Source organism: Electrophorus electricus, chromosome 2 (genome assembly GCF_013358815.1).
Source record: "Electrophorus electricus isolate fEleEle1 chromosome 2, fEleEle1.pri, whole genome shotgun sequence".
Taxonomy (NCBI): Eukaryota; Metazoa; Chordata; class Actinopteri; order Gymnotiformes; family Gymnotidae; genus Electrophorus; species Electrophorus electricus.
In genome coordinates this window covers 19949626-19973273 of record NC_049536.1, presented here as the reverse complement: position 1 = coordinate 19973273, position 23648 = coordinate 19949626, and the positions used below count along the sequence as shown (strand labels likewise).

The following is a 23648-nucleotide window of genomic DNA, read 5'->3' as shown; positions in this document are numbered from 1 at the left end:
TCAATACAAACTGTAACGTGTAACATCCTGGAGTGGGTGCTAAACCATCTTTGGCCCTCTCCATATACCATGATAATATAATTTTTTTGTAAATTTGTGCCTGAAACTAACCACATCTTGATATATCTCACTTTATAGCACAACCTGTGCCGTTCCAATAAAATATTCTCATGGGGCTCCAGGGAGGTAAAAAGTTGTTTATATTGCAAAAAGACAAAAAAAAGCACATTTTCTATATATTTAAAACTGCTTTTTATTGAAAGTTAGTAGCCCTGTAGATCAAGAGTTTAAGAGCTTCTCCAGGTTTCTGTAGGTACCAATCAACAATAACCATATTTGCTGTCATAATACACTGCAGGGTTGGTTCTACAGTTGATGGTGACTGTGTCTCCTTGAAGAGCAGATTTCACTGAATCCTGAGTCACTCATAGCTGACCTCTAGATCCTATGATGAATACAAAACACAAAATATTTCAAATTTACCTGTCCTTATATTTTTCTTTAGAGGCTCAAGCACTGTGAATAGTGCATTTTAAATAAGAGAAGTAGACCTGTGTCACATGGATAGTTCACCACAGTGGTAAAGCAGTGTGTTAACTTGAGTCCAGAGGACCAGTGTGTATATGAAGATGGGGATCATAGTCATGGTTGCTGTGGGTGAAGTTGCTTGGGCAGGCAGCTCGCACTCATGAAGCGTTAAACTCACAAGACTATAAACACTCCCAGAGCACTGAAACATGTTGCTCATGCAAAGCGACCTCTCACTATGAAAATTAAGCTAATGCCTTTCAGTATATTTCCTGCTGATTTATTTCATGATGTTGCTCCAGACATTTTCTTGTCAGTAGAGAAAAAAAAAAGTCTGTTAGGTTTTTTTTCTTGTTTGTTTTATATACTGTATTTTCAAAAACGGAATATGAAATATAAAAGAATGGTTCTTAATGTGGTATGATGTTTTTTGGGGGGTGTTTTTTTTTTTTTGATTTCATGTTTATTTTTCCCACTTTAGATGGAATTGTTCAGTCAGATCTCAGAAAGAATTCTGTTCCGTGATCAGCTGCAGACATTAAGGACTTGGGCCCTGTTTCAGTATTCTTTTTATCATCCCCTCGTCCACTTCTACTGATAGCTCAGAAGTGCGCAGCACCTACATGGTCACTTACAAGAGGAGGAGTGGAGAACCGAAAGCAAGTTTTCAGTCGGAACACACAAACATGCTTCCCTTTGGCTTGATTTCTTTGGCAATTTGCACATTTGCTGCGAACTGTCTTCAGAGTCATGATGTGACTAATGAGACAATTTCAACTAATGATAGCAATAGCTGAACATAGCTGAAATATCTGAGTTAATTTGTATAATGTTTTCCATTATTTATAGCCTTATGGGCTCTTAAGTTAGCTGCGCTGAGCTAATTAGCTACCTAAGTAAATGTAATGTGAAGTTAAAGTGAAGTTTTGGGGGGGGGGGTTTGGCTACTGCTTGCACTGTGTGCACAATTATTAGGCAAGTTGTATTTTTGAGGATTAATTTTATTATTGAAAAATACAGTGCTCTAGGTCAATCCAAAATGTTAATAAACCTCAAACCTGAATAAGGGCCCACAATTCTATTAAGAAGGGTCCACAAGTTCTCAATAGGGTTTAGGTCAGGTGAGGCAGGGGGCCATGTCATTATTCTTTCATTTTTAAGGTCTTTACTAGCTAGCCACACAGTGGAGTACTGCTTGTAGAAAGTGTCTTCTAAAAATCGGCAGGAGGTTTGGGAGATGATTTTGAGTCCATCTTCAAATTGATAATATCTTTAATGATACCAGCCCAGAGCAGTACCCCATCTCCATCTTGCTGGTGTCTGAGTTAAAGTGAAGCTCTGTTACTGATCCAGCCATGGGCCCATCCAACTGATCCGCGGCGGTGGGGATTCCCCTGATGGGAAGTAACTTGGCGAAGTGGGCGAGGGCGTGTTAAAAAGATTATTAAACACAGGGCTGGGGTGTTTGTTTGGGCTCTTTTGTAGTGCTTGTGTCTGTCGCCACCCTGTGGCTCTAACCAGTATTGCTCATGGGGAACATGGGCGTGTTCTTCAAGTTTCAAGTTTCAAGTTTGGTTTATTTGTCACATACATAGTCATACACAGTATAACTCGCAGTGAAATGGTTGAGAGTGCTCTGTCCAAACTGAGGAAAAAGAAAAACAGGGGTGTATAGAGAAATATATATCTATATATATATATATATATAAACAATGTATGTACAATATATGTTTATTATGTTTATATACACAATGTACAATGTATATATGGATATGTATATATGTATGTACACAATGTACAGTTCCATCTTGTTATTGAACATATTTACAGTTATATGTTACATGGTGGTGGTGGTCCCCACAGTTTATCAGTTTCCCTGATTCAGGGCCCGAATGGCCTGTGGGAAGAAGCTCCTCTTCAGTCTCTCTGTCTTGGACTTCAGGGAGCGAAAGCACTTCCCTGACCTCAACAGAGAGAATAGCCTATTGTTGGGATGGGTGGGGTCCTTCACAATCCTCCTGGCCTTGGTCTGGCACCGCTTGTTATAGATGGTCTGCAGGTCAGGAAGTTCCGTATGAGTGATGCGCTCTGCTGAACACACCACCCTTTAGAGTGCTTGTCTGTCCTGCTTGGTGCTGTTCCCAAACCAGACTGTGATGTTCCCCATGAGGATGCTCTCGATAGTGCAGGTGTAGAAGTTCTGCAGTACCTTGGAGGGCAGTCTGAAGTCTCTTAGGCAGCTGAGGTGGTAAAGACGCTGACGAGCCTTCTTTGCCAGGAAGTTGGTATGGTGGGACCAGGACAGGTCCTGCGAGATGTGAACACCAAGATACCTGAAACTATCTACTCTCTCCACTGTGGTTCCACTGATCCTCATAGGTTGGTAGTGCCGCTCCTGCTTCTTGCTGCAATCCATGATCAGCTCCTTTGTATTGCTGACATTTAGGAGGAGATTATTTTCCTGGCACCAGTTTTCCAGGTGTTTAATCTCCTCCAGGTAGGCCCTCTCATCGTTGTCCGGGATCAGGCCCATGACGACGGTGTCGTCAGCAAACTTGACAATGATGGTGGAGCTGGAAGTGGCTGTGCAGTCGTAGGTGTACAGTGAGTAGAGCAGGGGGCTTAGGACACAACCCTGAGGAGCTCCAGTGCTGAGGGTGAGGGTGGATGAGGCGCAGTTGCCCACCCGTACTGATTGTGGTCTGTCTGTTAGGAAGTTGGAGATCCAGTCACACAGGGATGTATGCAGTCCTAGATCCTCCAACTTAGTAGTGAGTAGGGAGGGGATGATAGTGTTAAATTCTGAACTGTAGTTGACAAACAGCATTTTAACATAATTACCCCTCCCTTTGTCCAGGTGGGTCAGTGTGGGTGATATTCTAAACTAGTTGTTCTCAGTCTGGCCCCCAGGAACCATAAACCTGACAATGTTTGTTTTCTGCAAGACTTGAGACATGTCTGGCCTGAAATCCTCCTCACACAAGATCCCTAAAGCTAAAGTTTGATTGCACATCATCTGCAGATATGCACAATGAACAATAAAACATCAACATTATTAGCTAATTATTCTGCATGATCTGTTGGGCATCATTTAAATTGCACTGTCATTCTGTTATACAGTAACACTGTCATTCTGTAATTCATTAGCTGTGAAAGCAAAGAATGAAAATAATCAAATCACTTTGCACAGCTTTTGACCTTTGTCATTTACTACTATATAAGAAAATCTGTATATACCTCTTAATACATGGATCACTTACCTTACTGGAACAACCTTACTTGTTTTGAAACATATTTAAAATTAGTATTATTGCTTTATGTGTGCACTTGTATAAACATATTCTTTAGTTTAAGCCTTCAGGTGAGATTTATAAAAAATTCCCAAATAAATACCCACTCATTTAAATAAATACCTAGGGTGAATCACAGCATGGGATTTGCATAGAAAATATAAAATTTGACAAAATTATTAATGAAGAAATGAACAAATGATTGGTTACTGTAAGGAATAAACCAGTAGTATATCTAAAGCCATCAAAACATTTTTTTGTGGAAATAAATTCGTATTGCATTATGAACTACTGTACATACAGATACTTAGACAGCAATGGTTATTATACTTTAAGCTCCAAAATTGATAACATCTCCAATGAAGAGAAGAGCTGGCATGAGAAGAGAGAGGAGCAGGTGAGAGAGAGAGAGAGAGAGATATTGAGTGAGAGTGAGTGAGAGAGAGAGAGAGAGAGAGAGGAAGGGAGAGAGAGACAGAGAGAGAGAGAGAGAGAGGAAGGGGGAGAGAGAGAGAGAGAGAGAGAGAGGAAGGGGGAGAGAGAGAGAGGAAGGGGAGAGAGAGAGGGAGAGAGAGAGAGGAAGGGGAGAGAGAGAGGGAGAGCGAGAGGAAGGGGTAGAGAGAGAGAAAAAGAGGGAGGGGGAGAGAGAGAGAGAGAGAGGAAGGGGGGAGAGAAAGAGAGAGGGAGAGAGAGAGAGACAGAGAGAGGGGAAGGGGGAGAGAGAGACAGAGAGAAAGAGGAAGGGGAGAGAGAGAGAGAGAGAGAGAGAGAGAGAGAGAGAGAGAGGGAGGGGGAAAGAGGGGGAGAGAGAGAGAGGGTCAGCTATCTTTTTGCATTGTAAACTCATTTACAGGAATCTGTAGTTAAAGGTCTGGGCAGAAAAGTTCAGATTGGTCTGACCAACAAAGACACAGAGGGCATCTGGAACACAGGATGACGCACAGCACTGATCACTGAGCAGGAGACTGAGAGTAATTCAGTATATTTATCCTCCTCTACCCACAAAATCACACGGCTCAAAGGAAAAGTGAACCCCTTGTCTAAAAACATGTCTACATCTGTTGTCTAAATCTGAACATACCCTCCTCTGGTTCTTCATCTGAGCTATGAATGTCAGCTCAGAAAGCATGCTTCCTACATGCTTTGAATCCCACTGGACACCAGAGCTTAAAGTCTGGGACTGAATTCTGCAACTGAATAAAGAGCATCTGAACTATAAAGAGTATCTGAACACTGATAAAGCCTGAATCTGACCCACTGGGTTTCAGATGAACCAAATAAAGAAGGTGATAAGGACCTGCTGACATTTCAGGTTCTCCAGATATGAAGAGTTGGAACAAGCTGTCACGCTCTATTAAAAGACAGTGGATCTGGGAGAAATATGTTTTTTAGTCTGCACTCCCCGTATGCAAAATATCTTTTACACGAGGGGCCAGAGGAATGTCAAAACATACATTTTAAACAAAGCATGTAAACTCTTGATTGTCATAGTAGCATCGCTCTAGTCATGTGCCAAGTGCTGTCTAATTCTGTGTTTTTGTTTCATTACTATGATGTTTCCATGTGGTCTTGTTTTGTTTAGTCCTGTCTCCACCTTTGTCTTGTTTTGTGAACCTCCTCTTGGTATTCTATCCTGGTGTTCCTTGTTTTCTTCATTAGCCCTGTGTATTTATACCTCATGTTTTCTAGGCCTGATTGTCAGCTCTCATTGTCTTTATTTGGTCTTGAATTCATAGCTTTTCTTACACCTTAATGCATGCATAATACAACATCTCTCACTCAGTAATTCACAAAAAATATAAAGATACCAATTTGTATTTCAGTCTATTTTTAAATGTACAAAATACATATTCTCCTATTTATAAGGCAATTAAATTCAAATTGAATTCAAATAAGTATAAAGAGTTTCTGTAAGACATTTAACTGATTTTGACATTTTTAATGACTACCATACACATCAGATGAAAGACTTTGTAGGTTTTTTTTTGTTTTGTTTTTTGTATAAAAGGTACGTTCACAATGTTTTAATTGTTTATTCAATTTATTTGTGATATATTAAATACAAGTCCCAATGGTGGTACCACAGCAGCAGGGATGAGATCTTGTAAAACACATGTAAACTCATGTAGATGTGAAGAGACACAGAGCTTCCAGTTTATCTTCCACATTACAACTGGAAGGTGAGCGGAAATCTGCCCCAAAGGTGTCCTGGGTGCAACTGTTCCGATGTGGAGATTTCCAGCTAATAGCAGTTCTGTTCTACCATTTTTTCTTTAGGATCTTCATTACAAAATAACATTTCCTGTTGTACTATTACCTGAATTAATCTGTTACCTATTTGCTCTTATTTGTGTCAAATAAGAACATTGAACATTTTGAACATTAAACTGAAATGACCAATGCAGTCATCTGCTTTACGTTTGCCACACTACTACTATTACTACTACTACTAGAATTATTACTGCTACTACTAATAATAGTATTAATAATTTCATTTAATAGTACCCATCATAAAAATGCACAGTTCAAAATGCTTCAGAGTGTAAATAAATTGACATCAGGGTTATTACATTAGTAACTTTAAAGCACCAACAGACCAATGACAAATTCTGTAATCTACAAATTTAGATCATTTGAATCTCACTAGCTAGTGTGAATCATTTCAAATGTGGCTTTATATCTGCCTCATTAGTTAGGAAAACAAGCTTTTAGGTGTGACGGCCGAGTGCGCAGGGCGAGGAGCAGAACGCACAGACTCCAATCGACGTGGACAGATATTGACATACGAAGACACCGGCACTCACATATAACACAAGCGGTGACCATGAATACGAATTTACACGACTTGAACAACGGCAATGACCGACAGCACACAATGACAGGGGTTTAACTACACAAAGACAAAACACTAACCAGGTACAGGTGTGTGCAGGCGTGGTTACAAATAAACAAACAACACCCTCGCACTGCACGCAGCGGGCCAAACCACGTGACATTAGGTATGCTACTGCATCCGATTGGAATTTCTTACAGAACGATTTAAAACTTCAGAACATGGTTTAAAGATATTAAAAGTGGGCTTAGATGTCGGTCAGTCATTTCAATAAACCGGGGCTGTATGATGTGTTTTGTTTTGATTTATGTTCATATGAGGAAGTTGATTGTTATGTGCTGCTGCAATCTTGACCAGGACTCTCCTGTAAAAGATTTTTAATATTCGTGAGATCTTTTCTCCTTTTCAAATATAAGGCATCGAACTAAAACAGATGTAGGATTTTTTGCTTTTGTTTTACGTATTTCAAAGTCAAAGTCAAATGTATTTATATAGCGCTTCTTACACCATCTCACAAAGCAGCGTTACAGATGTCTGAGTCCAAGCCCCAGTGAGAAAGCCAAAGGCGGCAGTTGCAAGGAAAAACTAAGATCATGAGGAAGCAGGACTCAAGGTGGGGGCCCATCTCTGCTCTCGTCGACACCACAATAGCAACAATATAAACAATAAAGAACAAAATAAGTTATGAGAATAAAAACGCAATGGAAGTTTGTTCATTATTTAATTTCATTTAGATGTGATAATGCAGAGCCATACGTTCGCAAAATGAGTGCCTTTTCAGTTTGCTTTCCATCTAAAAAATCTCTGAGTTGTGACAAATTAAATCGCAATTTATCTGTCAATTCCAACAACGCTCACGATATAAAGTGTAGAGCTTACCGCGAGATGTCTATGGCCCAGTGTGCGATTCCCTTCTGACCACAAACAGGGACTGAAGGAGGAGCTTGGACTAATACCGCTTTTGGAAGGGTGAATGTTTTCCGACGGTACACCCTAAATGGAAACTAAATACGTCCACCCTGGCGATGTTTTAAAGGGGGTTTTTAATGTTCTGTGCTGCCGTTTTAAGTCGACTAAAGTAAGACAATAAAATTTAAATGAGAGATAAAACCCTTTGGGACCTACAGTGGCACGCTGACACGGCAATGTTTACCTGAGATTTTGGAAGCTATAGCCTGATCGTAAACTCCTGGAGAGACTGCACACATTTTGTGGAGTTTTCTTTACTGTTTCTATTCGGACGCAACTTTTTTGCTGAACTGTGGTTTTGTGAAAATGGGCGGAGAGGTGGACATCTCCGAAGAACTTCTCGGTAAGAACAGTGTTTCTTACGTGTAAACATGGCGGTTCAGATTTTACCTGTGTTCACAGGTGAGGCAGATTCTCGGAACTGCAGTACCAATTTTGGACTACTAAATAAAATTGCAAAATATAGTCTGCACTGTAAAATCAGATTGTTATAGTACATCGCTGAAGTGTTATACAGTCTAAACGCAGATCACTTTTATTTTGTTTTTAAGGCCAGTTAACTAAACCGTTAGTGACCTCAGAGTTAAATATGGTTTAACATTTTATATAAGTGTGCATTATCACATCTAAAACGAAACGAATTAAACTGATAGAGTTAATGGCAGCAGCAGCAGCGATAATAATAATAATAATAATAATAATAATGGCAGATAACAGGCCATTACGGCTTTAATAGGATGTTACAACAATATATCTTTTGGCAGGCAGATAAGACCTGTATAAGGAGGGTGGTGTAATTACATTAGTTAAATAATAAAACACATAGGTATGAGGAATTGCTACATATTTTATAGAAATATCTTTTTATAGAAAGATCTCTCTCTCTCTCTCTCTTGCTCTCTCTTTCTTCCTGGAAAGTTTTTTATATAAGTTTGTGTGATTTTGCCTGGACGTAGTGCAAAGTTAAAGAGTGAAAAAGAGAGAGGGAGAAAACAGTCTGTTTGCATGTCCTGTGCAGATGAAGGCACTGTATTAAGAGTGGAATTGTAAGTGTGTGTGCACAAGTGATCATCCAAGCATAATCACTGTTATTTATTCAATATAGAATTTTGAGCAAAAGCTTCTATTTTTAGTAGAAATAATAACTTATTTTTACAATTAAAAATGCTGCACAAAGTCCAAACAGACAAAGTTTAAAGTAGCGTCCTGAATTCCGCATGCACCTGCTGCAGCGGGAAGCCTTCTGTCCCACCGTGTCTCCATGTCTCCCTCATCCTCCTGTCTCTCGTTTCGCAGAGAGCATACAGGACGCCGTGGGAAAGAACGTCAAGATTTGCCTGAGCAAGAAGGTGCAGCTGGAGGTCAAAGGTGACAAACTGGAAAGCCGGATCCTGGTGAGTGGACCTGATGTGGGAGAGGGAGGGTGATGATCGAAAGGAGTCGTCTGTGACTTTGGTGCACTGTTCGGAGAAGATCATATTTTTGTATCCTGCAGGAGAGCTAAGACAGAAGGAACACATTTATTTTGTCATATATATACATATGTGCAGTACAATGAAATGCTTCTCTTCGTGTATCACAGTTTGTTTCATGAGCTAGGGTCAGAACACAGGGTCAGCCATTGTACAGCCAAGAGGGTTAAAGGTTTGGCTCAAGAGCCAAACATGGCAGAGCCAGGATTCAAACCCACAACCTATTGACAGCCCCAAACACTATACACAACTCTTTAATCCTTACACATTTTAACCCATTTTCACTATGTTCGCCAGTTCGAGCCCCACCACTGACAAGTTACCACTGTTGAGCCCCTGAGCAAAGCCCTTAACCCTCAGCTGCTCAAATTGCATTCAGTTAGAATTGTAAGTTGCTTTGGATAAAAATATCAACCAAATGCCGTAAATGTAAAATGTTCACATTGCCCTGCTGAAGTGACTCTGATTTATTTAGAGGGTGGGTGGAATTGAACAATGAAGCTTGTAATGTAAAAAAAATAATAATAAAAATTATATATATATATATATATATATATATATATATATATATATATATATATATATATATATATATATATATGAGAGAGAGGGGTACAGGAGAAATCTAAACTGTGATCACTATATTGCCCAACCTTATGGCCCCCCACATCAAAGACTCCCCACAACAAGGCCCACCCACATTAAAGGCCCGCCCATGACCAGATAAGTATCGCTGAGAGGATGTGTCCTGCCAGTCAGATGTGGGCCTCTGCAGCCTTGTTTTCTGACCACTGAAAAGAACTAACAAAACTAATCCATAACTGATAATCCCTAACTATCTCAAAATATGTTTAACTTCAGTAGCCAGTAGTGGACAGGCTAATCCCAAACTATCTCCAGCTATGTTCAATCACAGTAGCAGTCAGGCTAATCCCTAACTCCATCTAGCTATGTTTTAACCTCAGTAGCAGGCAGGCTAATCCCTAACTACGTCTATCTTTGTTTAACCTCAGTAGCAGACAGGCAGATCCCTGACTACCTCTAGCTATGTTTAATCTCAGTATCAGACAAGAAAATCTAATCCCCAACTACCTCCAGCTATATGTAACCTCAGTAGTCAGCAAAGAAGCTCTGTACTCTGGTGGAGCTCCCAACTCTGCATGTTTTCACAGGGCCCTGCTCTGCCCTGCAGGTCTGTTTCTCAGATGTGAACTCGCACAGATTGCATACCCATAATCCATTGCATTGCTACAGCGTGGGTGGGTGGAATTGCCTAGTTATTTTGTGCGTGTGTGTGTGTGCGTGTGTGTGTGCGTGTGTGCGTGCGTGCGTGTGTGCGTGCGTGCGTGTGTGTGTGTCTGCAGTGATGTGATTGCAATGTCTGAAGTTGTTTGGCACCCTGTGCTCCGCAGATTGTAGTGATGTGATACTCTATACCTCCATTCACTGAAAGGGTTAGACACCTGTGTCCACATTTATGAAAGGGGTAGTTCCATTTTGAATGTCTAACAAAATTGTTTAATTAAATATTTTTTGGTGTAATGGACTCTCAAACATGCTCTCACACGCCCACACGCGCACACACACGTACACACGTACACACACGTATTGTTCACAATCGTCTTACGGTGGTTTTGTCTCTTTGCATTGCCCCGGTGTGTCACCTTTGCTGTTTTACTTTTCCCACTTTTCCCTGTGAAATTCCATCTGCTCTCATGGCATGCTTTAGCACCCAGCTATGCGTGTCCTGACCTGACACAGCATTGTGCTTCAAGGTATGTAGAATTAAACACACCACACACACACACACACACACACACACACACACACACACACACACACACACGTTCTCTCTTTCTCTCTGTGTGTATTCCAAGACCTTCCATTTATTTATTTACTTATTTATTTAGCAAGGCATTATTAGCTTCTGTTATCAGAAAATGCATGGCTGTTAGTTTGGTATTTTAAAAGGACGGTTGCATTTGTACTTGTTATTTACTGTACAAAAGGGAAAAGGTGATTATTTGATGTGTGTGTTTGTGTGCCTGCACATGCTTGAGTCTGTGTGTGTGCACATGTGTGCATGCATATGCATATTCACAGTATGCTGGACTGAGAGTAAATACTGCTCTCTGAACATATGAACAGGAACTGGAATGTTTTTGGAATTGCACTCCCCTCTAACACTAACACACACACACGCACACACAAACACACACACAGTGGAACTGTGAAACTGGAAGCTGGAAATTTGTTTTTGTTTAGCTCATAGCCCTTGTAGATGAATCTATGATTTCTCAGCTGCTGCTCTGGATGAGGCCCACCCACATCCAGACCCGCCCACATCCAGACCCATCCCCATCAATGCCCACCCATGACAAGGAAGTTGCTAGCAGCTGCTCTGAACCTCATGACCCCATTCAGTAGCTTGGAGGTTTCTAGAATGTGTCCTTGTAGAATTCTCAGTATGCTTCTGGACTGAAGCTGACAACTACCGCTGGAACTGACTAAACACAGTGGTTCCATCATAACAAGATTAGTGTGCATATGATGTTATTTGGAATGCGGAAGATAATGATTCCTTTAGGGGAAAAAGATGACGATGGAATGATGACCATAACGTCAGTGTTTTTGAGGAAACTGACAAATGAGATGCATATACATGTCATCAGTTCTGGGAATACTTTACTTTTCTTTTTGTTGCCGTTTTTTAACTCAAACTTGATATGTCCCTATTCACAGATGTCCCTTTTAAAAGCTTTTTTTTTTTAATGTATTTTACACAATATAAATTTTAGATATATAAAAAAAATCTTACAAAAAAATTAAAACAAAATTAGGCATGTGCAGGAAAAGTAAAAAGTGTATTGTGTTCATGTGCTGGTGTAACAAAGTATCCTAGCTCATACTCCATAAACTCCTCCCACTCCACCCGCATCATCTTAACCCCACAGAACAAGGAGACTGACTGACTCAGCGAGACGAACGAGGGAGGAAGGAGGACTTTGACTCTTCTGATACCTTTCACTTCCCCTATTCCAAAGATACAGCACCGCTAGCTTGTGTTGATCATTTGAGGAGTCCCTGATGAATGTTGTTTTGACCCATCTAACCTCACATAACAACAAGGAACCACAGATTATGGCTTTTATTTACTCAGAACGCAACCTTCAATGGAAAACGATCAAATAGCAGCTTCATTACAGTGCCCCCTGTCTGTCACTGCCTGTTACTGCCGGGTCAGACTGTTGAAGATTTATAATGATCTAAAGGGCCTTTTTGTACTGCACCGTGCTACACTGTTGTGCTGTATTTGCCTGACCTCATGTGATCATACAGCCCATCCAGGATTTAAATCGCACCCTTCAGTCCTGTGGGTCTTAGTTGAAGCCCGTTACTGGAACCTTGAGAGGGCCTGAGCCCTACTCAAGTCTGGACACACCTGAGGAGAAGCAACATTTGTCAGAATATTGGTACAGAGTACTAGCTACAGCTCCCAGATTTCTGATCTGAATCTAGTCTCTAAAAATTGAGCCGGAGCCAGTCGCAAATGGGTTACTATTGAGGGAGGAAGAGAGACACACAGAGAGAGTGTGAGACAGACACACACACACACACACAGAGAACAGAGACACAGAAAGAGAAAGCAAAAAGCAAAACCTTTGAGAGGGCAGCCTGATCAGTATTCAGGAAATCTCAGTAGTGTAACCGGAGTCATGCATGTCTCACTCTCCAAAACTCGATATCATTCAGGAATCTTTCACACACACTAACTGTCTCATTCCTCAAAACTCTCCCTCATGTGCACACACACACATCATTCTTGGGGGGAAAATTCCCAACTCTGATGAGGCTGCTCTGATTGGTTAATGATGTTAGACAGATCAAAGTGATCGGCTAATTAAGTTTATAAAGGCACAGTTAAAATTAGACAGGCTACAGTGAGCTGTCTTTAGATTAAATGTAGTCTCATACAGTTATCTATAAATTAAGTTTGACTGCCTGTAACACTGTCCATTGTCTAGCTAACCGTAGTCATTAGTGGTCTGAATAAAGCATTCTATTTTACCATTCATCATTTTGACCATGTTTAGGGGGAAGTAGTTCAAACTTAAAATGGTGGTCAGTTGTTTAATTTATTGAAGTGAAATGTGATTTGCTGTGGCAAAGAACTGTGTGTGTGTATATAATTTTAAAGTAATAAAAAGGATTTGGTTTTTTTTTTTATTAATACCTATGTACAAAGCAGGAGAGTGTGTGTGTGCGCGTGTGTGCTTAAACCTTGTGTGCTCAAGTGTTTGGTTGTATGTGTGCACAAGCATGTGTGTGTGTGTGTGTGTGTGTTGCATAGGGAGGGGACCCTGGTGATAACATGTTGTACAATACATCTGGACTGAACAGATGTCTATTCAATGGCAGGACAACCACTGTACAGTTTGTAATACTGTAATAGCCTCGTCCCGAGCATCTGTGCCTGTTATATTTCACTCTTCATTCTGTGCCGATCCTTCCCCCACCAGGTGTCTGTGGCAGCTCCAGTGTAACTTTCACATCATTCACATTTCTGTGGAGTTGTGTGTGAAAGCAAAACAACTTGAACTGTTGTTAGCTAACCCCCTAGAAAAAGTCGCTGGATTCGAGAACAGGGGCCACAGGGGCCTCCAGCCGTCCTATGCACTAAAATAAGATCATGAAGTCTTCTACTGCTTGGATCCATTTGAACTCACTGGATTTAGTTTGTCTCAGCTAAATGTTGTTGCATTGTAATAGTTCTCCCTTCTCTCCTCAGGCTCTAGCTCCACATCGGGCTTTTCTGCTGTCTGCTCGAGTCCCCGTCAGGGTGAGTTTGTGTGTGTGTTTCTGTGGGTTCCTAGCTGCATGTGTGTTTGTACTGGTTGTCCATGTTTAATCCTCACTCATGAGCAAGAATTTTGTAACCTATAGCAAGAATTGTTGGGTAACATGGGGGGGGGGGGGGGGGGGGGGTTCCATGCTGAATTTCCAGACATGCTTTAGCCTGTTTCTCTCTTCCTTTGTTCAGATTACTTTTTTCTTTTGATTTTTGTTTTGTATGTGTGTGTGTTTCGCTGTTGTGTTATATAAATAAACATGCATTGCCTATATGAGTGTGTGCACATCTGTGTCTGTGTGTAGCCTCCCAGATATTTTTCCCATGAACTTGGAGAACAATGCCAGCTCTGAACAGCTGGACTGAACTGGGCATCTCTCTCTCTCTCTCTCTCTCACTCACACACACACACACACACACACACAGCCAGAAAGAAGGGATTCTTTTGTATTAGGCTGATGTTTTTACCATCCTGTCAGGAGAAAAGCTCTCCTGTTCTATATGTGCATGGGTATGCCCCAATATGTGTGTTGGGTGTGTGTTGGCTCACCACTGAGAGGCCAGCATGGTGAAGACGTCTGCTTCAGGATTTTGTGTGTGTGTGTGTTCTTCTAGGTTTTCACTGTCTCCAGCATTCTGCCAACATTTTGCCTGCATGCATTGCAACATTCCTTTTCGCTTTTACAAAACATGATTGCAGGAGAACAGCATCAGTTCTAATGCATCAGTTCTCACTGCCAGACTTGGGAATCCTATTCTCTGTGTATGTCTGTGCTTTTCCTCTTCTAATACACCTGATCCAGCTCCTCAGTACCCTTCCTTGAGCTGCCAGGTTCTTATACTACGTCATATATGGGCTACTCAGAACTCGACCTCCAATCTAACTCTTTTTTTCTTCCAGGCAGAGCAAACCTTCAATCTCTTTGACATCCAGGCAGTCGACAGCAGCAAGCCGAACCAGGTGTGTGTGTGTGTGTGTGTGTGTGTGTGTGTGTGTGTGTGTGTGTGTGTGCGCGCGCGCATCCGTGCGGTCAGTCTGTCGGTCAGTCTGTCTGTCTCTAAGTGATGCCTGTATCTGTGTTTAAAATCACCATAGACAGAGAAAGACTGTAGACAGACTGCTGACCTGAGATTCTAACGCATGCAGCCATGCAGTAACATGGGGCCCAATGTGATTCAAATCACCAGGATCAATAAAAATGAAACACGAAACACATCGAATCTGGACTACTGTAGCTTCTGTCACTGAATATGATCCAGCCTTTGTTTTTATGATCCAATCTCTGTTGCCTCACTGTCTTGTTATTTATTTAAATTGAAAAGCTTCATATAATCAAGGTGTTCACCATTTCCAATTTACTTAAGTCCTGAAGTGTTTTCATTACTCAACACAACTAGCTGGTCTCCATATCCCTTACCTATCAATTATTTCAAACCACAATGAATTTATCATAAAATCTTAAAATAGATATTATAATGCTTTTCTTGAAAGGTCTCTATTCTCAATAACTAGAATTTCAGATATTCTCTTTCAAAGATGTTATCTGTTCAATTTTACAACCTCAATTCTAGTCCCTTAATTGAGGTACTTTAGTCTGGCTTTCAGACTCATCTTAGCACAGAAACAGGAGTTCTTAATGACCTTGGCGTTACTAAAGATGCAGATAACACATCTATATTGATTAGGTATTAGGACTGCTTTTGATACAGTTGAACACACAATATTTCCTCACCCCTTCAAAAAACTGGGTTGGCCTCTCTGGCTTGGTTTTAAATTGGTTCCAAATTCTGAGAAGCCATGAATATTATGTTGCACTTGTAACCTGTTCACCTAAGTGACACCTTTTGTCTTCTAGAGTCCCTCAAGGTTTGATTCTAGGACCACACCAACTTATTCTATATATGTGCCCAACAGCTAGGATAGCAAATAAATACACATCTTTCAATCAGTATGCAGATGATTCATAAATCTGTCATTAGTGTATGCCTCCAGTTACTGGCTAAAGCATTGATCCTACTGATGGTGACAGAATATGAACATTAAAGGTGTTACTGCACAAAAACCTGAGCCTTGTTTGCATGTTTGTGTGCCTCTGCAGTTGACGCTGGACTATGACAAAGGACAACTTTGTCTGAAGCTGAACTCTAACGAGGAGGTTGATGAAGTGATTGCTCAGATAGGGGCTAGCATACAGGAACACTGTCCTGGACTCAGCCCAGTGTAAGGCTACCTGTCTGTCTGTCTGCCTGCTTGTCTGCCTGTCTCTGTGTGTCTGTCTGTCTGTCTGTCTGTCTTTCTTTGTATCTCTCTGTATCGCTCCTTCTCTGTGTTTCTGTTTCTTTGTTTTTCCTTTACATTTATTTACCACTCTGTATGGGTTTTTTTTGTTTGTTTGCTTGTGTTTGTTTGTTGTAGGAGGGTGATGAAGAAATTATCTCTAAAGCCAGTTGAGAGGATGTCCATTCTTCAAAACCTGTGGGAGAGCAACTCTTCCGCTGATGTCGGACCCTGTGGTACACAGATGCAAACACAAACACACATGTACAGTTTCAGCTGGTTAGTATTCTGGACAGACCATCTTCTCCTCTTCCCATCTCTCGCTACAGGTGCTTTCTCTCGTATGTATTGGTGTGTGTGCGATCAGTTGGGGCTGCCCTTTAAGGAGGAGGTGCAGTGGGTGTGTACAGCTTCCTCTCTCTCTGGACCTCTGCTTTTAGTCTATCATCCCTCTCCTTCCTTCATCCCTCTCGCCATCTCTTTGTGTCTAGGATGTAGACACCATCTACCTGTCACAGGACACACGGGAACTCAATCTGCAGGACTTTATCCACCTGGAAAACAGGTAGCCGACAAAGTGGCCAGACCATAGCGTGTGTTGGGGCGTACGTGTGTCCTGCGTGTTGACAACTGTTTGTTTACCTGCTCCTCTCTTTTGTCCTTTGCTGTGTTGAGGGACCTGCTGGCTATTGTGGCAGTACTGGAGTATAACCAGTGGTTCACTAAGCTCTCCCTAAAGGGCTATAAACTGGTATAAATCATTCTTATCTCACAGTGTCTGTCATCTGTAAATGTTCTTTTTAATACTTGTTCATGGTGTGTGTGCGTGTGTGTGTGTGTGTGTGTGTGTGTGTGTGTGTGTGTGTGTGTGTGTGTGTGTGTGTGTGTGTAGTCTACAGATTTGTGTGATCAGATCCTGAGAGTAGTGGCCCGTTCTAGCAGATTGGAGGAGCTTGTTCTGGAAAACACAGGACTCAAAGCGTAAGCAGCACACACACACATTCATCCTTTACTTAAGGTTGCTTAAACTCAGATTAAATATATACTGTAGATACAGTTTTTCCTATTTGTCAAACCTGCAGCTAAACTACTCTGAATTTCCAAGCTGCTATAAACATCCACAGTATTCTGAACTAATCCTACTTCGCAGCTCCAAACAAATCCAAATATCCAAACTACTATGAATATGACATGACATACACACAGCGTGCCCCAGTTCACCCCCACATGCCTTACACACATATGATATACACACAGCGTGCCCCAGTTCACCCCCACATGCCTTACACACATATGACATACACACAGCGTGCCCCAGTTCACCCCCACATGCCTTACACACATATGACGTGCACAGCGTGCCCCAGTTCACCCCCGCATACCTTACACACATATGACGTGCACAGCGTGCCCCAGTTCACCCCCCGCATGCCTTACACACATATGACGTGCACAGCGTGCCCCTGTTCACCCCCGCATGCCTTACACACATATGACGTGCACAGCGTGCCCCTGTTCACCCCCACATGCCTTACACACATATGACATACACACAGCGTGCCCCAGTTCACCCCCACATGCCTTACACACATATGACGTGCACAGCGTGCCCCAGTTCACCCCCGCATACCTTACACACATATGACATGCACAGCGTGCCCCAGTTCACCCCCACATGCCTTACACACATATGACGTGCACAGCGTGCCCCTGTTCACCCCCACATGCCTTACACACATATGACATACGCACAGCGTGCCCCAGGTCACCCCCGCATGCCTTACACACATATGACAGACGCACAGCATGCCCCAGTTCACCCCCGCATGCCTTACACACATATGACATACGCACAGCGTGCCCCAGTTCACCCCCGCATGCCTTACACACATATGACGTGCACAGCGTGCCCCAGTTCACCCCCGCATGCCTTACACACATATGACATACACACAGCGTGCCCCAGTTCACCCCCACATGCCTTACACACATATGACGTGCACAGCGTGCCCCAGTTCACCCCCGCATACCTTACACACATATGACATGCACAGCGTGCCCCAGTTCACCCCCACATGCCTTACACACATATGACGTGCACAGCGTGCCCCTGTTCACCCCCACATGCCTTACACACATATGACATACGCACAGCGTGCCCCAGGTCACCCCCGCATGCCTTACACACATATGACAGACGCACAGCGTGCCCCAGTTCACCCCCGCATGCCTTACACACATATGACATACGCACAGCGTGCCCCAGTTCACCCCCGCATGCCTTACACACATATGACATACGCACAGCGTGCCCCAGTTCACCCCCGCATGCCTTACACACATATGACGTGCACAGCGTGCCCCTGTTCACCCCCACATGCCTTACACACATATGACATACGCACAGCGTGCCCCAGGTCACCCCCGCATGCCTTACACACATATGACAGACGCACAGCGTGCCCCAGTTCACCCCCGCATGCCTTACACACATATGACGTGCACAGCGTGCCCCTGTTCACCCCCGCATGCCTTACACACATATGACGTGCACAGCGTGCCCCTGTTCACCCCCACATGCCTTACACACATATGACATACACACAGCGTGCCCCAGTTCACCCCCACATGCCTTACACACATATGACGTGCACAGCGTGCCCCAGTTCACCCCCGCATACCTTACACACATATGACATGCACAGCGTGCCCCAGTTCACCCCCACATGCCTTACACACATATGACGTGCACAGCGTGCCCCTGTTCACCCCCACATGCCTTACACACATATGACATACGCACAGCGTGCCCCAGGTCACCCCCGCATGCCTTACACACATATGACAGACGCACAGCATGCCCCAGTTCACCCCCGCATGCCTTACACACATATGACATACGCACAGCGTGCCCCAGTTCACCCCCGCATGCCTTACACACATATGACGTGCACAGCGTGCCCCAGTTCACCCCCGCATGCCTTACACACATATGACATACACACAGCGTGCCCCAGTTCACCCCCACATGCCTTACACACATATGACGTGCACAGCGTGCCCCAGTTCACCCCCGCATGCCTTACACACATATGACATGCACAGCGTGCCCCAGTTCACCCCCACATGCCTTACACACATATGACGTGCACAGCGTGCCCCTGTTCACCCCCACATGCCTTACACACATATGACATACGCACAGCGTGCCCCAGGTCACCCCCGCATGCCTTACACACATATGACAGACGCACAGCGTGCCCCAGTTCACCCCCGCATGCCTTACACACATATGACATACGCACAGCGTGCCCCAGTTCACCCCCGCATGCCTTACACACATATGACATACGCACAGCGTGCCCCAGTTCACCCCCGCATGCCTTACACACATATGACGTGCACAGCGTGCCCCTGTTCACCCCCACATGCCTTACACACATATGACATACGCACAGCGTGCCCCAGGTCACCCCCGCATGCCTTACACACATATGACAGACGCACAGCGTGCCCCAGTTCACCCCCGCATGCCTTACACACATATGACATACGCACAGCGTGCCCCAGTTCACCCCCGCATGCCTTACACACATATGACATACGCACAGCGTGCCCCAGTTCACCCCCGCATGCCTTACACACATATGACGTGCACAGCGTGCCCCTGTTCACCCCCACATGCCTTACACACACATGACATACACACTGTGTGCCCCAGTTCACCCCCACATGCCTTACACACATATGACGTGCACAGCGTGCCCCAGTTCACCCCCGCATACCTTACACACATATGACATGCACAGCGTGCCCCAGTTTCACCCCCACATGCCTTACACACATATGACGTGCACAGCGTGCCCCTGTTCACCCCCACATGCCTTACACACATATGACATACGCACAGCGTGCCCCAGGTCACCCCCGCATGCCTTACACACATATGACAGACGCACAGCATGCCCCAGTTCACCCCCGCATGCCTTACACACATATGACATACGCACAGCGTGCCCCAGTTCACCCCCGCATGCCTTACACACATATGACGTGCACAGCGTGCCCCAGTTCACCCCCGCATGCCTTACACACATATGACATACACACAGCGTGCCCCAGTTCACCCCCACATGCCTTACACACATATGACGTGCACAGCGTGCCCCAGTTCACCCCCGCATACCTTACACACATATGACATGCACAGCGTGCCCCAGTTCACCCCCACATGCCTTACACACATATGACGTGCACAGCGTGCCCCTGTTCACCCCCACATGCCTTACACACATATGACATACGCACAGCGTGCCCCAGGTCACCCCCGCATGCCTTACACACATATGACAGACGCACAGCGTGCCCCAGTTCACCCCCGCATGCCTTACACACATATGACATACGCACAGCGTGCCCCAGTTCACCCCCCGCATGCCTTACACACATATGACATACGCACAGCGTGCCCCAGTTCACCCCCGCATGCCTTACACACATATGACGTGCACAGCGTGCCCCTGTTCACCCCCACATGCCTTACACACACATGACATACACACTGTGTGCCCCAGTTCACCCCCACATGCCTTACACACATATGATGTGCACAGCGTGCCCCAGTTCACCCCCGCATGCCTTACACACATATGACATACGCACAGCGTGCCCCAGTTCACCCCCGCATGCCTTACACACATATGGCATACGCACAGCGTGCCCCAGTTCACCCCCGCATGCCTTACACACATATGACATACGCACAGCGTGCCCCAGTTCACCCCCGCATGCCTTACACACATATGACATACACACAGCGTGCCCCAGTTCACCCCCACATGCCTTACACACATATGACGTGCACAGCATGCCCCAGTTCACCCCCACATGCCTTACACACATATGACGTGCACAGCGTGCCCCAGTTCACCCCCACACGCAGATCATTTGCACGATTCATGTTCTAATTTATGCAGTTTTGCAGGCCTGAGCCAATAGAAGGAAAGTGTTCAGCAAGTTAGTCAGCAAAGATGGAAGTAGAAGGAAAGAGCTCTAAATCAGAAAGAACAGAAGTGAACCGGCAGATAGCAGCACAGGTGTGAGGGCTTGTTCTACACACGGACACGCCCTTTGGTAGCCGATCAGTAACAGTGATCAGTGAATGTTTTTTAGAATGTGGGTGTATACATGTGTGTTTGCTTACGTGTGAGCATGCATATGTGCATATTCATGTTTTCTTAGTGATTTTGCACAGAAGTTGACCAGTGCGCTGACCCAGAACACACACTCAGTGCTTCACACACTCAACCTGGCCAACAACTCACTGGAGGACAAAGGTAGTGCGCACACACACACACACACACACACACACACCTGCTTTGTACGTAGGTATAAATAAAAAATGAATTTTTTGTCGTTTTTCTCATGATCATGTTCAGCTTCCAGATTTTGTGGTTAGAAATAGATTATGCAGGATGACTGTAATAATAGAAATGTGTGTTTTTCAGGCCTTGCATCTCTGAGCTTGCCTTTGGGAAAACTTCCTTGTGGTCTGAAAGTTCTTAACCTCTCCAAAAACTCACTCTCTGCTAAAGGTGGGCTTCGCCAGCCTGAGCTCATTACTGAGCATTTAGAATTTAAAATTTGTTGAATTTTAAATAATCTGTGTATGTATGTGTGTGTGTGTGTGTGTTTTCTTTCAGGTGTGAACATTCTGGCACAGTCTCTATGTTCTAACCCTTCTGTCTTCAACACACTCACACACCTTGACCTCTCTGGGAACACACTGAGGGGAGATGACCTGCCTGTATGCACACAGACAGTACACCACCACCACAACATGCAACCACACACACACACACACACACATGCATGCACTCAAATGCACACAAACGTTCGATCGCACATTCACAATGACTTCACAGTGACTAAACACACTGTTGTTGGCTATATTATGAAGTAGTATGTCTGTCTCTGTAGAACCTGTGGAATTTCCTGGGACAGCCAAACAGGTTGCAAACTCTGGACTTGTCCAATTGTGACTGCTCTCTGGACCTGGTCAGACCCCCTGTCTTCAGGGACATTTACTCTTACTTAACACAGTCCCACTGTCCTCCAGAACAGGGACACACTCTCACTTAACACATTAATTTGCCTGACAAACACTGCAAAGAAACAGGAATATTAAAATATACTTTCAGGTTGTTTTAGCACTTGTGTGTAACGGGATGTTTTTGTATGTTTTTATGTGTGTGTGTGTGTGTGTATGTTCTACTTTCAGGTGTGTTCCTCATTATTGCGAGGCTCTCTGAAGCACCTTACTGTTCTCAACATATCCAAAAGCATCTTTAATCTCAAGTAAGAAAGAGATACACATACACCCAAACACACACATACACACAAGGACATGCCAGCTCTACACAATACCCAAACACCCAAACCACAACTAAGGAAATGTTTTAGTGTTTGGCTCGATCGCTTTGTGTCTCAACTGCACCCACTGCAGGAGAGGAAAGGAACTACCACCCTCGTTCAAGCAGTTCTTTAACAGTGCTCAGGCCCTTAACACCATCGTCCTCTCTGGCACCAAGCTCCCTCCAGAAGCCCTCAAGTGAGTTACAGCTGAAACCTCCTATTTAGCACAGGGCTTATATGTAGCACAGAGTACATATTTAGCAGAGGTCACATATGTATCACAGGGCGCATATGTAACATAGAGCACATATGTATCACATGTAAATTCGTCACAGCCGTGTTATCTGTCCCTTCAGTTCAGCTTTTCCTCCATACATACCATAGATAAGCCCTGCTGTGACCTTCCAGGACATGTAGTGAAGAGCTCTAGTTCTGTCACACATTTGTGTGCGCGCGCGCGTGTGTGTGTGTGTGTGTGTGTGTGTGTGTGTGTGTGTGTGTGTGCTTTCAGAGCACTGTTGCTTGGATTGTCCAGTAACACCAACCTGAAGGATGTCTCTTTGGATCTGAGCAGCTGTGAGGTAAACACACACACACGCACTTTATAAAGTTTTAATGAACTCTCAATGACCTGCCATCATTTCCCAAACACATTTTAAATATCCAGTCACAGGATATCTCATAGGGCTGCAAAGGAAGTTAACAAGGCCAACTTAAAACTTTGAAACCAAAGTCACATGTTAGAATTGTGCACATATAAACTCACACTTGCATTTTGCAAGACCACTTAAAATAACTCTTCTTTCTGTGCGTGACAGCATTACTATTATAGCCAGCAAACCACAGAGCCATTTTTCCCATTTTCACAAACGGGCAGTTTGCTAGGTGTTTAGGTGTTTGTCTCTTTTAAGGTTTTCACTTTAATTTCTTTTTACAAATAAACATCCTGTAGGGCTGTATCAGTTCTCCTCTGTTCTGTTATTAGCGCACCAGCCATCATGCTCTCATAGGTTTG

The 23648-nt window shown here is 43.8% G+C and overlaps 1 protein-coding gene and 1 long non-coding RNA gene across 2 annotated transcripts in view; one reads left to right on the top strand and one right to left on the bottom strand.

Moving 5' to 3' along the window:
• Positions 1–5868: 5868 nt before the first annotated feature.
• LOC113586050 lies at positions 5869–7557 on the bottom strand. The gene is made up of 3 exons (XR_003411572.2): positions 7531–7557; positions 7157–7278; positions 5869–7015 (listed from the first exon to the last, which is right to left on the bottom strand). It is a non-coding gene; the product is annotated as an uncharacterized LOC113586050 (long non-coding RNA).
• Positions 7558–7649: 92 nt separating this feature from the next.
• Positions 7650–23648, top strand: part of LOC113586029 (F-actin-uncapping protein LRRC16A) — a 25830-nt gene continuing 9831 nt past the window's right edge. The window contains exons 1-17 of the mRNA XM_027023883.2: positions 7650–7963; positions 8917–9014; positions 13882–13932; positions 14843–14902; positions 16041–16162; positions 16358–16455; positions 16549–16619; positions 16711–16784; positions 16895–16970; positions 17112–17200; positions 21461–21555; positions 21727–21813; positions 21922–22025; positions 22199–22276; positions 22500–22576; positions 22725–22829; positions 23145–23214. Coding sequence (XP_026879684.2) covers positions 7927–7963; positions 8917–9014; positions 13882–13932; positions 14843–14902; positions 16041–16162; positions 16358–16455; positions 16549–16619; positions 16711–16784; positions 16895–16970; positions 17112–17200; positions 21461–21555; positions 21727–21813; positions 21922–22025; positions 22199–22276; positions 22500–22576; positions 22725–22829; positions 23145–23214 — 1392 coding nt within the window. The 5' untranslated portion in view covers positions 7650–7926. The remainder of the gene's footprint in view (positions 7964–8916; positions 9015–13881; positions 13933–14842; positions 14903–16040; positions 16163–16357; positions 16456–16548; positions 16620–16710; positions 16785–16894; positions 16971–17111; positions 17201–21460; positions 21556–21726; positions 21814–21921; positions 22026–22198; positions 22277–22499; positions 22577–22724; positions 22830–23144; positions 23215–23648) is intronic.